A 17,302-nucleotide genomic window follows, 5' to 3' on the forward strand; every position below is an offset into this window, starting at 1 on the left:
CTCTCTCCCCCTTGCTCTTTTTTGTTTTCTCCGGGTTCGTGGTGAAGGGGGAAGCGCTGCTCCCTCCCCTTCTGAGGATTCTACCTCTGGTATTGGGGAAAGAGGGGGGTGGACGCCATGCCCATCAGGCGGGCTTTTCTCTGGCTGAGGAGGGAGTTGAATTCCCCCTCCTTCCGTTTCTAACTGCTCTGGCCTGGGAAGGGGGGTGAGCGTGGGAAGTTCCTGGGAAGAGTCTGTGTCTGTGTCGGCTAGAGTTTCAAGGTCTTTACTGCTGGGCAACACTAACTCTGGGATTCCTCCCCCCTCCTCTGGTTCTTCTTCACACAACTCTGGGAAAATGATCTCCTCCCCCTCCTCATCCTCTGAAGTGCCAGGACCCCAATCCTGCATCCTGACAGGCAGTCTCCCATCCAGGCACTGACCAGACCTAACCCTGCTTAGCTTCAGCAGGGTGCTGGCCTCATGTGCCTTCAGACCATAGCCTGGGACTATTACGTTATTACATCTCTAATTCACTCAGATCAACATTTTAGCCTAACTAATGAAGTACATTATGCTTAGATACAGCTACCGCCCCAAAACAACCCGTGTATTTCATAGCCAAGATGAGTCCTAAACCTACATTTCTGATATTCAAGCCCTATACAGGGCTAGTTCTATACAATGTTACCTTTTGTCTCTAATGTCACTGGATCAGAATAATCCCCAGCCACAGCCTTGTTGCAAGCTCTGACACGAAAGTTCATGTATTTTGAGTCAAACCTCAGACCTGAAAGACAGAAGCCTTCAGACATGTACCATTATGATTAACAAAAAAATAGCAGTAGAAGGATGAAAGGAATCTACCGTATATTCCGGCGTATAAGACGACTTTTTAACCCTGGAAAATCTTCTCCAAAGTCGGGGGTCGTCTTATACGCCGGGTGTCGTCTTATTAGGGTTGCCATATTGCCCGGATAGCTGGGTTTTACCCGGATTCTAAGCATGCCACCCGGCGCCCGGCTAGCCCCTTAGGTGGCCCGGATTCTCAGCTTTCATTTAAAAAAAAAATTAAGTTTCTAGGCGGTGCGGTTCTCGAGATATATATAAAAACGTCAGGCACACCCCCCCCCCGGTTAAATCTTTTTTTAAAGTACTGTATAGCACTTCGTAGCTTTAACCCCGCCCGTTCAGGATTTCAGCCAATCAGTGAAGTGTTTGTTTGGTGGCAGTGTCTGCAATTGCGAGGCCAGAAAATGGTTGTTTCCCCTCCTGTTTATCTGAAAATCTCATAAATTGGGTAGGTATGTACATTTCAGTTTTTCCCCCTGTTGTGTGTGGGAGTCAGATCCTGGGCAGTGTTTACCTTCCCAATAGTTGCTTTTGGGGGTAAAAACAGTGCTAATCCCATATGTCCAGAGTAAATCCTATTGAATTCAGTAGGAATTACTTTTGAGTAGACATGATTATGAATGTGCTGAAAATCAATGGGACTTTGGAGTGAATGTAAAAAAGAATTGTGTTTGTGTTCTCTTTCTGCCCCCCCCCCCCAGTCCTATTTTAAAGCAAGTAGGCAGGGCTTACTTAGGTATTGCAGTTTTTATTCTGTAGGAAACTAATACTGATTTTTTAAAAACTAATACTGATTTTTCTGCAATGACCAATTGGTTTGACAATAAACTATTATATGGGCTGTATGTATTTATACATCTGCAGTGTGTGTGTGTGTGTATGGAGTCTTTCCAACACCCCTGTGAGGTAGGGTTGGAAACCAAGGCAGCTCACAACAAGAAATAAAGCCATTTAAAATCCAATAACCATAAAAACAAGTATAAACAGTTGCAAAACAGTGTAAAGTGGCATGATTTGGAATTTTGGGTTGTGTGAATGAAGTTGCTTATCACTTGAGGTTGCAGTTCTGTCCCTGTTTGAGTAAGCCCCATTGAATACGCTGGGACTTGGTTCTGAATAAATAAATTTAGGATTGCACTATAAATATCTTTACAGTTTGTGTAAATAATAAATGTATTTGATAGTTATGCTTATATAAATATTTCTTCATTTATCATATTTTTGGTTTTTGGTTAGGAATCCTGACTGGTTGTGAGATGCTTAGTTTTTTGCCTTATAGGAATCTTGTTGTGGTTGGTATGGTATTACATTTAGGAAAGCGTTACTGCCTCCTGTATTTTTTTCCCCTATTTGCATTTCACTTATCTTTAACCTCACTCCATTACAGCCATAGAAGCAACAGCAGCATATGCAAGATAATTAACTCCCATTAGTGATAAGAACAAGAATTTATAATTATTATTTCAATTAAAACAAGAGGCTTATCAATACTTTGAAGAGGACCAGATATTTATTTTCTTTCTGAGCCCAGGACTGGGTCTTTCATGATGCCCGGTGTGTGTGTGGGGGGGGGGGGAGCAGGAGAGTAGTCGATAAGACAGACATCCTCTGGCATTGATAATCGAATTAGCAAGGTATGTGTGGGGTTGTTGTACACTTCCAGGCTCAGTTTCATTTTGAGTATGGAGGTGGAACCTGTGTAGATGTGGTTGATCAAAGGGAGAAGAAATTTTGAGTTAAGCAAAGCTCTGCTTTTATAAAACCTAAGAAACATACAGTACTTTGAATGTCTGAGTGCCTGCACCAGTGGAATACTGGAGGAACTTGTAAAACTTGCTGCAACAGTATTTAGAACTGAGCATGTGGTGTGAAAGACTCCTTTTCCTAACATTTTGGCTTGTTTTTCTCTGATTGTGTATTTTTATTGTTTTTACTATATTTGTAAGCTGTGCTGAGCTCTGTTTTTAACAGCAAAAGGGCAGGATATAAATTCTCTTAATCAATCAATAAATACTCCATAGTGTTGGAAACTAGAGTCTAGGCATTTAATGTTGCTTTTAAAAAAAAGATTTCTCACATCTTTCCCCAGTTTTTGGTGGTAATTCCTAGGCACAAAAACAAAACACCTGGACAATCCAAATATTAATATTTATAAATTTATAAGTGACAGTTTTCCTGCTAAGTACCTGCATGTCATAAGCAGGGGTAGTCTTATACAGCGAGTATATCCCAAACTCTATATTTTAACTGGAAAAGTTGGGGGTCGTCTTATACGCCGGAATATACGGTACATAATTTTTTTATAGTGTTGCCCCTCACTAACAGCTACAGACAAATAAGGTTACCAATAGTATTTGATGTCAAGGAAACTGAATAAGATATAGGGTCAGTTTTATAATGCTGAGTATAAAACATTTGTGAATGCAGACGTCTCATTTATGATGGAACAGACAGTAAAATATTCCAGTGAAAAAGCAGGAAGTTCATATACAACTCAAGTCAACCTGAACAGAACATAAAAATTACCTGATAATGTATATTCAGTGCCCTTAATGTAGTCTACAGATTCCCAGCACCGCTCATCTTTTATTCGAGGAAGCCCATCAAAATTGGTTTTTCTGTATTCCAATACATAGTGATCAATTTTGTTGTCTTCTTCTGTCATTTGCCATGATATTGTTACAGAGTTGTCAGCTACCAAGCAATCTGCTAGAACTATCTCTGGAGCTCTGGGAACTGTTGAAGAAATAAGACAAGGCAACAGATCATTGATAACCCTAACTGACGTCCATATGCTCATCTTGTACTCTGGGCAAGATCCAAACTGTTGAACACACTTAAGCACAAAAGGACATGCTAATACAGCTAAGATGTACAACAAAATCCTATAGTTCATGCTTGCTCTGATCATGTATATGTACAGTCAGATCCCTATGCATTAACATTCAGAATCAAGTCCACTGGCTTTAATGGGATGAAGTGTACGCTGGATTGTATGTTCACATGCCAGTTCTAAACTGTGTACATTCAGTCTGCCATTAGTTTTAAATTATTTTGGCCTGATTGTATTTTATTCTGTTCTGGAAGTACTGGTTAGGCTGACCTTTCTTTAAATATAAGCCAGTAAACTTTGTGCTTAAGGGAACTTGTAGTAGCTATTGGAACAAATGTGCAATGCTAAACAATATTTTTTTAAAAAATAGTTTTCCATAGGAAGTGGGCCATCACTGTGGGTAACAGTTCCACCTATCGTGCGAAGGCAAGAATGTTTTTGAAGTCAAGACTAGGGACGTCATGCCCCTCCCACTCCCCAGTTCATTCTTGCCTTCGTACGAACAAGATTGGAATTTCACGTAGCATTTAGCTAAGTCTATCTCTCTTTAAAACCTTTTTTCCTTTTTTCCGTTTTTTGTGTCTAGCCTACTGAGGATCCCCTCAGAGACCGCGGCTGCGGCTCTCTTCCCCCTTTCCTCAAGGCTATTTAATTTCTTTTATTTCCTTGACTGGGGGCTCCCTCTGAGACCGCGGCTGCGGCTCTCTTTGTTTCGGCAGTTTCAAGCCCCCTCCCCCCCCCCGGCTCTGTCGTATCCGTAGCCAGGGGGCTCCCTCAGTGACCGCGGCTGCGGTTCTCTTTTTGATCGCTTTTGATCGCTTGTGAGGGAAGGGGAATCCCCCTCCCTCGCCCCCCCCGATCGTTACCACGGCTGCGGCTGATCCGATCTCTTGATCGCTTGTGAGGGAAGGGGAATCCACCCTCCTTCCCCCCCCCCGATCGTTGCCACGGCTGCGGCTGATCCGATCTCAGCGGGAGCTTGCAGCTGCGGCTCCCGCTCTTACTCCTTACCGCAGATCGCCCTCGCTACGTGGCTTAAATCCCACTGCGAAGGGCTTTACAGACCGCTATTGCGGCTCTCTCTGCGGCGGCTGCCGTTTTTTGCCTCTACCTGCCCTTCCAGAGTTTTTCCAGAGCCGCTACTGCGGCTTTCGGCGAGTCCGTGCTGGGCAGCCCTTCTCCCAGTTCGCTTCCGACGGCCGCCATTGCTCCTTCTTCCTCAGCCCCCTTTTGATCGTTTTTTTCCCGCCCGTTTTTCTGGGCGCCATTTTTTGAAATTCAAAATTCCCGCCTTTTTCGTTACCATTTTTTAAGCATCGGATACCTCCCCTGCAGGCTATCTATCTGTATGTTTGTGTATATGTGCTGCTGACAAATTTACACAAGGCTGATTTACACACATTTTTACTGTGGCTGTAATCATAGTGGCTGAATTGTATTATTAAGGCTGGAGCTCCAATCCTAGTGGGCTGGATTGTATTATCAAGGCTGGAGCTTTAATCCTAGTGGCTGGATTACATTATCAAGGCTGGAGTTTTAATCCTAGTGGCTGGATTACATTATCAAGGCTGGAGCTTTAATCCTAGTGGCTGGATTACATTATCAAGGCTGGAGCTTTAATATCAGTGGCTGACTTGTACTAAATCTGATTTACATTACATATCCTGCCCCCTATGGGGCCGTGAACAAGCCAAAAACCCAGCCTACAGCACTAATCTGAGTGTGCCAACTCTAAAACAGCCTATATTATATTAACGTTGATACCTCTGTGCATTCTGCCCCCTCTGTGGCAGTGCATTCGCCATCTGCCAGTGTATCCTACCCCCTCCGTGGTAGTACGCTGTGCCAGTTCGGGTCTTTACATCCTGCCCCCTCCGTGGCAGTGTACTGCACCCAGGTTCATATAAGATGGCAGAACAGCCAGGCATGTCACCATCAACACACATGGTGCCAGATCAGCCAGACATGCCACAATCAGCCAAGCCACAACATACTAACACGTCTAAGACCAGACATGCCAAAGCACTGGCTAAGACAAAACATCTTTCCAGCCATAGTAAACCAAAGCACCCTCGTTATGTCTCTGTGCCAACAACCACCACAGCACAGACACACATAAGTGATATTTTCCATTCTCCTGCTCCTGCCTCTGACGAGGAAGAGTTTGTTGGCTTTCCCCCTCACGGTTCGCCTAACGAACCTACCTCTGGCTTACCGCCTCAGACATCTGTTCCAATAGCCCACCAGGCACATACATCTCACACATCTGGTCTGCAGCTGTCTCCTGATTTCCTCTCCCAACTCCAAGCCATGCTGGCTTATTTCACACAAATGTAGTCACTACCACAGGTTCCTGCCAGACCCCCACTCAACATGGACCAACGCGCGTTCCATGCTGCTCATCCTTCCTGCTCGCCAGATCCCTTCGATTTAGCCAGAGGCAGATGTACGGACGAAGCCTCGTATGCGGAGGAGTTAACTTTCACTGACCATGTTGAAGGAGACGACTGGAGCGACTATTCAGATCATGAGGAGGATACATCGTATCGCTTGTTCAATACCTCAGATTACCAACCGCTCGCACGTAGGGTACTTCATACCCTTGGTCACCAGACTGCGCCCTCAACTTCGTCCGCTCCAACTCTCAAAGGGGCCAAGGTCCTCAAATCCCCTGCACCTACTGAACACTACATCCCGGTGCCGGACCCAATTGCCAAATTAGCTTCCGAAGAATGGGCCCACCCGCTCAAAGCTCGACGCTTCAAGAACCTGGCTGACAGACTTTACGCCCTAGCCCCAGACTTCGCCACCAAGTTAGATGTCCCTGGCATAGATGAACCGATCGCTCGCCTCGTTTCACGATCTATCTTGCCCAGGGAAGGGGAATCCCACCTAAAAGATACTACTGAACGTCGAATAGACTTCGCCCTCCGCAAGAACCACGAGGCCACTGCCCTAGCCATGCGTGCCTCTGCCTCAGCCTCCATCTTCTCCAGAGCATCTATGATGTGGCTGGATGACCTTCTAGAGGACGATAATCCTGATCCTGTCGCCTTCAAAAGAGCACTATTGAAGTTACGTAAGACAGCAGCCTTTGTGGCCGATGCCACTTTAGATGCCACCCAATTAGGGGCACGAGCCATGACGACTCAAATAGTCGCTCGTCGCACCCTCTGGCTTCGCCACTGGCAAGCTGATTCAGCGGCTAGATTGAACCTGTCCAAGGCTCCTTACTCCGGATCTCTACTCTTCGGTGAGGAAGCTCTAAAGGCAGTTCTGGTTGATCCAAAAGACGCCCACAAACCGGTTCTAGCCACAATCAAGAACATCGACCACAGGCCCCTCAGGCGATTTCCCTCCTTTCGTTCTAACCAGCCCTTTCGAGGAACGCGACCAGGAGGACGAGGCCGCGATTTCAGACCCTATGATTCCAACGCATTCAGGGGCTCCTGGAACCGACGCCCCCAGGGCAGAGGTCAGTACCAAGGGCGCAGGGGCAACTCATCGTCCTCATATAGGGGAGGTCCTCACCTACACAAGTAGTATTAACGCCATCCCCATAGGTGGCAGATTACTTAATTTTGGAGATCGATGGCTGCGCCTTACTACGGTCCCCTGGATCAGGGACCTCTTCACTTATGGCTATACCATAGAGTTCTGGGCAACCCCGTCAGACAGATTCCACCCGTCTCCTTGCCCAAGGGCACCAGCCAGGCACAACATCATGCAGACAGCTATACATCACCTCTTGCACATAGCGGCAATAGAGCCAGTTCCCACAACTGAGAGATCGGAAGGGGTGTACTCCCTCCTATTTGCTGTGCCAAAACGAGATTTATCTTGGAGGGCGGTATTGGACCTCAAGTTTGTCAACCGTTTTGTAACATACCGCAGGTTCAAAATGGAATCTCTCCATTCGATTACCGAGAGTCTGCATGAAGGAGACTTCCTGGCTTCTATCGACCTTAAGGAAGCGTATCTCCATGTACCCATTTGCATAGCCCACAGAAAGTTTCTTCGGTTTGCCTTTGGCCACCAACATTTTCAATACAGAGCGATGCCATTTGGCCTCTCCTCTGCTCCAAGAGTATTTTCCAAGGTGCTACTCATCCTAGTGGCTTACCTTCGGACCCAAGGGGTTCATATCTACCCATATTTGGACGATCTGCTTATACGGGCCAAATCTGAAGAGCTGGCTCATCATCATTTAATGATCACCCTCAATGTTTTGCAGACCTACGGCTGGCTGGTCAACTTCGACAAAAGCCATCTCCAACCAACCCAACGCCTACTACATTTTGGGGCAATGTTGGACACCCTGCAGGCAATGGTCTTCCTGTCTCCAGATCGCATCACTGCCATCACAAGCATCGCAAGGTCCCTGATGCAACAAACATCCGCAGACGTCATGCTTCTCGCCAGAGCGCTCGGGATGTTTATCTCCACAATCCACATTGTACCCTGGGCTCGAGCTCACACTCGGCCCCTTCAGTGGACTCTGTTGCCTTTTCAAAAAGACATTGCCAGCTCCAACCATCGCAAAGTTCGTTTGAGCCCCGCTCTGCGCCTCTCCTTCCGCTGGTGGACCAAGGTTCAACACCTCTCCAAGGGCACGTCGTTCAGAGAACCCCGCAGAACCGTCGTGACCACAGACGCCAGCCTCATAGGTTGGGGAGCCCACTGCAACTCCCAGTATGTTCAGGGGGTTTGGCCCAACGCAGAGCGAGCTCGAAGCATCAACTGGCTGGAACTAAAGGCTGTCCACTTGGCTCTATGTCATTTTCAGTCTCTGTTCCCTTTGCATCATGTGCTCATTCGAACAGACAACACGTGTGTAAAATCACATTTGAACAGACAAGGGGGCACCAGGTCTCGTCCTCTGCAGGACTTAGCCTCCCTCATCTTTGTCTGGGCAGAACAACATCTACAATCCCTGAAAGCAGAGCACCTCAAAGGGATTTTGAACGTGACAGCAGACTGGCTCAGCAGACAACAGGTCTTCCCGGGAGAATGGAAACTTCATCCAGCCATGTTCCATCGTCTCCAGTGTCGGTTCGGCGCCCTCTCAGTCGACCTGTTTGCTTCCAGTCGCAATTGCCAGCTTCCCAGGTACTTTGCCCGATACCTGGACTCAACAGCAGAAGCAGTGGATGCTCTGACAACACCGTGGCCAGACGGTCTATTGTACGCCTTTCCTCCCATACCATTGTTAGCCAAAACCTTGAGGAAGGCGCGAACCGAGAGGGCACAGCTGGTTCTGATAGCACCATTTTGGCCACGCCGACCGTGGTTCTCAGATCTTCTGGCAATGTCAATGATGGACCCTTGGACACTTCCAGTAACGCCAGACCTCTTATCCCAGGGTCCAGTACTGCATCAGGACCCTACTTGGCTCAATCTAACAGCGTGGCGTTTGAACGGAGACACTTGAGGTCAGCTGGACTGTCTGACGCTGTGATTGATATTATTTTGGCCTCGAGAAGACCATCTACCACTCGCATTTATCAACATACCTGGGTGGCTTTCTCCAAGTGGTGTCAGTCCCACCACCACGATCCATCCCAGGCCAATGTGCACCAGGTGCTCCAATTTCTCCATAGTGGCTTTATGATGGGACTTCGACCCAACACTCTACGTCGACATGCGTCGACTCTGTCATCCATTCTCTCAGTGTCCTCTCCTGGAGATCATATTTCCTCACATCCGTTCATCAAACGTTTTTTGAGGGGAGTCGCCCTACGCTCTCCGGCTGTTGTCCATCGGTTCCCCTCATGGAGTTTGCCGAAAGTTCTGCAGGCTTTGCAACGCCCTCCGTTTGAACCCATCAGAACTGTGCCCCTACGTATTCTGTCCTTCAAGGTCCTGTTTCTGATTGCAATCACATCTGCCAGACGCGTTTCGGAGTTGGGCGCATTGTCTTCCGCTAGACACCTCTGCGTCTTCCATAAGGACTCTGTTGTGCTGAAGACTGACCCTTCCTTTCGTCCCAAGGTCGATTCAGTTTTTCATTGCAACCAGGACATTGTTTTGCCTTCCTTTTGCCCGAATCCTACCCATCCTCTCGAGAAGGCTTGGCATTCGTTGGATGTCCGGAGGGCTCTCAAGACCTACCTGTCTAGGACCCAAGAGATTCGATGAACGGAGTCTCTGTATCCTTTCATCCAGGGTCTATGGGGCATAAAGTATCCAATCCTACCTTATCCCGTTGGTTAAGGGCATGCATTACCTTAGCATATGAGTCCCTGAAGTTGCCAGTTCCTGCTAGTATAACAGCTCATTCTACTAGGTCAGCTGCCACTTCGGCTGCTTTTGCTACTAATGCTCCTGTTGCCGATATTTGTAGGGCCGCAGTCTGGTCTTCCCCACACTCGTTTATAAGACATTATAAAATTGATCGTTATGCCTCTGCTGATGCTTCTTTTGGCAGACGAGTGTTGCAACAGGTTCTTAATGAGGATTAACATGTGGGTGGTCCCTCCCTATATGGGTTGCTTTGGTACATCCCACAGTGATGGCCCACTTCCTATGGAAAATGTACCATTGGTCTCACCTGAAAGGTGATTTTCATAGGAAGGGGCCATCACGACCCTCCCAGTTGGAGGATGACTAGTGATTTTATCAATGGGTTATATGTTATTGTTTCCATATTATATTTAAATGTAAGAGTGAAGTCAAGACTTTTAGTTCTGTTATGTTATGTAGTTAGGTTAGAGTCATGTTGTTATGCATGTGACTATTATGTTATTTTCCTGGCGGGCCTGTTGGCCTTCTTCTTGTATTTTTAGATATCTCTTTTAGACTCGCTACGAATGAACTGGAGAGTGGGAGGGGCATGACGTCCCTAGTCTTGACTTCAAAAACATTCTTGCCTTCGCACGATAGGTGGAACTGTTACCCACAGTGATGGCCCCTTCCTATGAAAATCACCTTTCAGGTGAGACCAATGGTACATTTAAACGTTAGTAGATATTTGTACAAGTTAGCTACCTAAAATCTAATGCATCAGTATCATAACATAACCATAATCTAGTACCAGAACATCTTCAAGTTGTACATTATGCATTCTCACAAGTCTACAACATCTGACTTAACACTGATTTTCCCACCTCCAAATTCTCTGTGCAAACAACTAGTCTCTTAAATTGCTAGTACCAAAGCTCACCATTGCCTACGTATTTTCTACATAAATATCATAGATAATGTTCATGTAAAAGACATTTCCAACACTTGAGATAGAACAAACATAGCACATCACTTCTACAAAAGATGAAGTTCAGTTTATTTGTATGCGCTTTTGAAAGCTGCTTGCATCTGTGTTGAACTCAACACCAAGGAAAATTAGACACAAGTGATGACTTAATCTTTTTGCATTGCATTCTCTCCCACTCCCCAGAAGCTCATAGGGTTTTCTTGCAACCACCCTTTTAGATAGGTTAGATCACAAGACCCTGGCCATGTTCACACATCACACTAAATCAGGGGTAGCCTATGTGGTGCCCTCCAGATGTTGGATTACAACTGCCATCATCCCTGACCATTGGCCATGGAGAGCTGAGATTCCAACATCTGAAGGGCACAACACTGGCTATCCATGTGTATGAGCCAGAACAAGCCACAGGCTCACACACTCTTCCTCCTGCTTAATCCGTTTGCTGTACTGTCCAGACCAGCCCTTTTCAACCAGTATGCCTCCAGATGCTGTTGGACCACAACTCCCATCAGCCTCAGCCAGCATTGCCAATGGTCAGGAAAGATGGGAGTTGTGGTCCAACATCTGGAGGCACACTGGTTGGGAAAGGCTGGTCCAGACCAACACAATAATTAGTTTCATACAAGCCAACCATAGCTAAAATTAACCATAATTCTGGGACCGGATTAACATTACCCCAAAATCCTAGCTGTTGCTCACTACAAGAATATAATCTGAATTTCAACATAATAAAGCTAGCCTGATTTTATTAGAAGGTATTTATGGCTATTAACATTGCTTTGTTGTTATGTACCTTCAAGTCGATTATGACTTACAGCGACCCTATGAATCAGTGATCTCCAATAACATCTGTCGTGAACCACCCTGTTGAGATCTTGTAAGCTCAGGTCTGTGGCTTCCTTTATGGAATCAATCCATCTCTCGTTTGCCCTTCCTCTTTTTCTACTCCCTGCTGTTTTTCCCAGCATTAGTGTCTTTTCTATTGACTTATGTGTTCTCATGATGTGTCCAAAGTATGATAACCTCAGTTTCAACATTTTAGCTTCTAGTGATAGTTCTGGTTTAATTTGTTCTAACACCCAATTATTTGTCTTTTTCGCAATCCATGGTATGTGCAAAGCTCTCCTCCAATACCATATTTCAAAGGAGTTGATTTTTTTTTATCCGCTTTTTCACTGTCCAACTTTCATACCCACACACAGAGATCAGGAATACCATGGTCTGAATGATCCTGACTTTAATGTTCAGTGATACATCTTTGCATTTGAGGACCTTTTCTAGTTCTCTCATAGCTGCCCTCCCCAGTCCTAGCAGCCTTCCAATTTCTTGACTATTGTCTCTATTTTGGGTAATGACCATGCCAAAGTATTGATAATCCTTGACAAGTTCAATGTCCTCATTGTCATCTTTAAAGTTACATAAATCTTCTGTTATTACTTTAGTCTTTTTGATGTTCAGCTATAGTCCTGCTTTTGTGCTTTCCTCTTTAACTTTCATCAGCATTCGTTTCAAAACAGTACTGGTTTCTGCTAAGAGTATGGTATCATCTGCATATTTTAAAATATTGATATTTCTCCCTCCAATTTTCACACCTCCTTCATCTTGGTCCAATTCCACTTTTTGTATATGTTCTGCATATAGATTAAACAAATAGGGTGATAAAATACACCCGTCTCACACCCTTTCCGATGGGAAACCAATCGGTTTCTCCATATTCTGTCCTTACAGTAGCCTCTTGTGCAGAATATAGGTTGTGCATCAGGACAATCAGATCCTGTGGCACCCCCATTTCTTTTAAAGCATTCCATAGTTTTTCATGATCTACACAATCAAAGGCTTTGCTGTAATCTGTAAAGCACAGGGCGATTTTCTCCTGAAATTCCTTGGTCTGTTTTATTATCCAACATATGCTTGTGATATGATCTCTGGTACCTCTTCCCTTTCTAAATCCAGCTTGGACATCTGGCATTTCTCACTGCATATATGGTAAGAGCCTTTGTTGTACAATCTTGAGCATAACTTTACTTGCCTGGGGTATTAAGGTAATAGTTTGATAATTTCATCTAGGGCAGTCAGTGTGTTCCCGTTGATTATTCAAAATTCTTGGTTTAAATTTCCCTTTCATTTCTCTTCTCTTTTGGAATACGGCGTTTTTTCTACCCTTTGTTGTCCTCTATTTCTTTACATAACTATTGTAATAGTTTTTTGTCCGTGCATAGTAGTCGCTGTATTGTTACATTTAGGGTTGTATACATGTTTGTCTCCTTTTGCTTTCCTTCTCTCTTTAACCATATTAAGAGTTTCATCAGTCATCCATTGAGGACTTTCTCTTTTTAACTAGAGGTACAGTAGGGCCCCACTTTATGGTGCTTTGCTAATGCAGCGGTCTCAATTAGACTGAAGCCTCATTCATACGGCACTTGTTTCACTTTTACAGAGGTTTTTGGGCATCACGCACCATTCTATTCAATGAGTTCCGCTTTTCGGCGGTTTTTGTTTTTCAGCGGGGGTCCGGAACGTAACCCGCTGTATGAGTGGGGCCCTACTGTATTGTCTTTTTGCATTCTTCCCTGATAATGTCTCCGACTTCACTCCATAGTTCTTCTGCTTCTCTGTCAACTAAGTTTAAAGCCTCAAATCTGTTCCTTATTTGATCTTTATATTCTTCTAGGATGTTATTTAAATTGTATTTTGGCATTATGATTGTTTTCTTGTTCTTCTTTAGCTTTACTCTGATTTTCGATATGACCAGTTCATGATCTGTACCAGTCTGCTCCTAGTCTTGTTTTTGCAGAAAGTATGGAACTTCTCCATCTTCTGCTACTAATTATATAATCAATTTGATTCCTATATTGACCATTTGGTGATGTGCACATGTACAGTCGCCTTTTTGGTTGCTCAAAAAATGTGTTTGCAAGAAAAAAATTATTGGCTTCACACAATTCAGTAAGTCTTTCTCCTGCTTCATTTCTGTCTCCTAAGCCCCATTTCCCCACAATTACTAGATCTTCTCTGTTCCCTACTTTTGCATGAAGCGTAGACTTGGATGATGGTTATGTTAATAGGTTTCCTGTTTAATCTCATTGATACCACTCGCTCAGACCTTGAGCTATAGCTCCTAATTGCTTTTGCTACATCACTTCTCACTATTAAAGCAACCCCATTTCTTCTTAATTTCTCATTTCCTTCATAAAATATTTTGTAGTTGCCCGATTGAAAATGTCCCATTCCTATCCATTTTAATTCACTCACACCAAATATTGTAATATTGATATGCTCCATTTCTTGCTTGAGAATTTCTAACTTTCCCTGGTTCATGCTTCTCACATTCCACGTTCCTATTGTGTGCATCATACAACTCTGAGCTCTCCTTTCACATCTGTGCGTATCAGCTTCCTTTCAACTTTGACCCAGCTGCATCATTAGTCATGTCACTACTTGTCCTTTGTTCTTCCCCAGTAGCTCGTGCCTTCTGACCTGGGGGGGTCTCATCTTCCAGCACTATCTCGTGTTTCATTTTGGATACTCTGTTCATAGGGTTTTTGTGGTAAGAGATATTCAGAGGTGGTTTACAATTGCCTTCCTCTGAGTTTGGATGCATCTTATTCTGGTGTCTCAGCCTTGGGTGTTCCTGCTAGGAGTCTAGCCTCTTGGTCTACAGTCCTGACGGCATTGCTCTTAGCTTCTTCAACACTTTCAAACCCCCTCACCACGTTAAGGTGTGCATCCTTGAGGGGGTAACATTGCTTAGAACATATTTAAATAGATTTTTTCTATCAGAACCCGAGAAAGCCCTTTCACCCACTCAGGATTAACGTATTTGTATTTTAAGAATCAAATCATTGTTTAATACCCTTGACATGGCACACAAGGTAGCAAATGAAAGGTAAAACAGGAGGAATTAGAAAGTGTTCTAGAATCACTGATTTAAAAAGATTTAAACCACAATATGATTAGATAACTATCTAAGTACTCCAAGTTTTTTTAAAAAAATTATTGTCAGAGTATAGGAAAGGCAGGAATGCCACCATGTATGTGGAAGGCAACATCTTCCTTTCAGTCGCTCTCTATAACACAGCATAATAGGATCATCCCCATTTTTGGAGGTAAAAATCAAGCCCCAGGAGGCTTTTACTAGCTAAATATCGGTCCCAGAGATTTCCACACTTTATTTTCATTGCCAATGTTTAAAGAAGACTGTTACACTCAACTCCAGACTTGAGGTTACAATTGGTAAGGAGAGGACTGGCTCTATCACTATTGTTTTGTCAGTAAGGGGGAGGAAGAGAAGCAGGAATAATGAATTGTCAACTGCATGTATCATTAGGTATTTGGACTAAGATGGGCTCCTGTTGGGAGGAGGGGTGGGATATAAATCAAATAATAAATAAATGTCAGCAAGTTATTCAGTTTTAAATGTCAAAATTTGAGAATGTCAGAAGAAAAGATTCACATGGGGTTTCATCAGCATCATTTAAAGCTGCACTGTTTGTAGCTATCAGTCAGAATTAATGTCCAAGGTAAACATTCAAAACTGCTCTAAGTCTTTTTGGAACTTATACCAAAAGATCCCAAGCAATTCATCATTCACAAAATGAAATCAGATTTGATATCCTGACCATTTTAATTTCGTATTTCAATACTAAGTCTTAGATTATCTTTCCATGAGCAAACAGACACTTCATTACTTGGAAACCAGCTGTGCAAAGCAGAAGATGATCATTTAAAAAACAAGTTTAACTGAGTGACTAAGCACTGGGTATGGGTCTGCCTAATGGGAGACTTGTGTCTTTGTAAAAACCACTGAGGAACATTTGCAATATCCTGAGTTTCATGGATTGCACAAATGATACCTTAGCTACGACTCCCATTCTGTCCTCATTATTTGATTGGCTGCTTTAGCGAAGAAGCTCCAGTAATGTACCTGTCAACCATCAGTTTAGACCAGAAGTAGCTAAACTTTTTCAGGCAGAGGGCTGCACTGACCCATAGACAAACCTCCAGGGGCTGCATGTCAAAGTGGGCATGGTAAGAAATGAAATTCTGAAGGTGCCTTCCATTAGCTAAGGCTTTTCCATCAGCTATTCTACTCCATTTCAAATCACGTTTATAATTCATTATTCATAACTCAATAAAAATTAGTTTTGAAGTTCAGGAAAATTTGGCAGGGCGCCTTGCAGGGCATCACGAAAACCTTTTGTCTCACAGCAGGGAACCCACAGGAACAATCAGTTTTAATTTTTTTTAAATGGGACAGATTTTGGGAGTGTCCAAAAATGGGGAAGTATGGGAGCAGTCAGTTAAAAAAATAACTTTTTGGCATGATGGTGGGGGCCCACAGGAGTGGTTAATTTTTAAAAAATGTGGTTGCCTTGGGCGCCATACAAGATCTTTTATGGGCTGGATACACCCCATCACCTAGCCACCCCTGGACAAACCAAGGAATACAGTTTAATGTACACAACTACTAACCTCTACCATTCTATTTTCTCAAGTATGTCCTGTTTGGATAGGAAAAGTGTTGTCCTTCCGCCCACCCTCACAGATGAAATATATACATCACCAAGACACATTGTGAGAAGTGGGAGGAGAGTGTTCCACACCCACTCATATGCATCATTATAAAAGCAGGGAAGATGTACCTCTTTGAAAACATGGCAACAGTATTCCAAATAGCTCATTGCTGTACAAGCTATTTTTACCTGGCAAAAACTTTAGCACCTGGAGCATTTGCCTTTCTTGAGAGAAGTCCACCATCAGGTGTGTCATGTTGTCACTCACTTTGGGTTTCAAAGACAGGCGGAATGCTGGAGCCATTGTGACTCTAAAGGGTAGAAATTAGATGAAAATTCTTCAACTCACCAAAACCAGTCAATGATCATGCTTTAAATAAATCTTCACTTAATATCCACTGATCTGCAATATGTGAATTGTCTATAGCATGTTTTGATACATAGAACTTTGATGCTTGTGCATTTCAGGTGGAGACACATACTCTATTACACATTCTTGTAGAACAATTCTAAGAGCTGTTAAGTGACAGTTTTTCAACTGGTATAGTTTTCAGCATTCATGTTTATACCAGGGATAGGAACATGATGGAACTGGCAAACAGTGGCTATGTGGTTTCTATGTGTACTAATCCAATGAGATAGTAAGCATAGGAACAAAACTTGTTTTACAAGCGATTCATTCCAAGAACATAAAAGAATTCAAGTATTCCAGTGTCAGCAATTTTAGATTCCTGTCAACTAATGTAAATGGAGATTGATATACCTATTTTGGTGTACAGGCAGATTTTTAAAGCTAGACAATACCTGATTTGCAATCACAGCTTTCTTCTTCCAAGCAGACCTGAGTCTCTATGTTAATCAGTTGTCTAGTTTTTTCTACACAAGTATTTTAACCCCCATCACCTAGACCACTTA

At 43.8% G+C, this 17,302-nt stretch overlaps 1 protein-coding gene across 3 annotated transcripts in view; it reads right to left on the minus strand.

The window, feature by feature from the left end:
* FSD1L (fibronectin type III and SPRY domain containing 1 like) overlaps positions 1-17,302 on the minus strand; it is a 62,892-nt gene that overhangs the window by 23,597 nt on the left and 21,993 nt on the right. For all 3 annotated transcript variants that reach the window (XM_061633110.1, XM_061633100.1, XM_061633120.1), the window contains exons 6-8: positions 16,577-16,698; positions 3,358-3,567; positions 671-769 (exon numbers count right to left, since the gene is read on the minus strand). In XM_061633110.1, coding sequence (XP_061489094.1) covers positions 671-769; positions 3,358-3,567; positions 16,577-16,698 — 431 coding nt within the window. The remainder of the gene's footprint in view (positions 1-670; positions 770-3,357; positions 3,568-16,576; positions 16,699-17,302) is intronic.

Source organism: Rhineura floridana, chromosome 1, assembly GCF_030035675.1.
Source record: "Rhineura floridana isolate rRhiFlo1 chromosome 1, rRhiFlo1.hap2, whole genome shotgun sequence".
In the NCBI taxonomy this organism is placed as follows: Eukaryota; Metazoa; Chordata; class Lepidosauria; order Squamata; family Rhineuridae; genus Rhineura; species Rhineura floridana.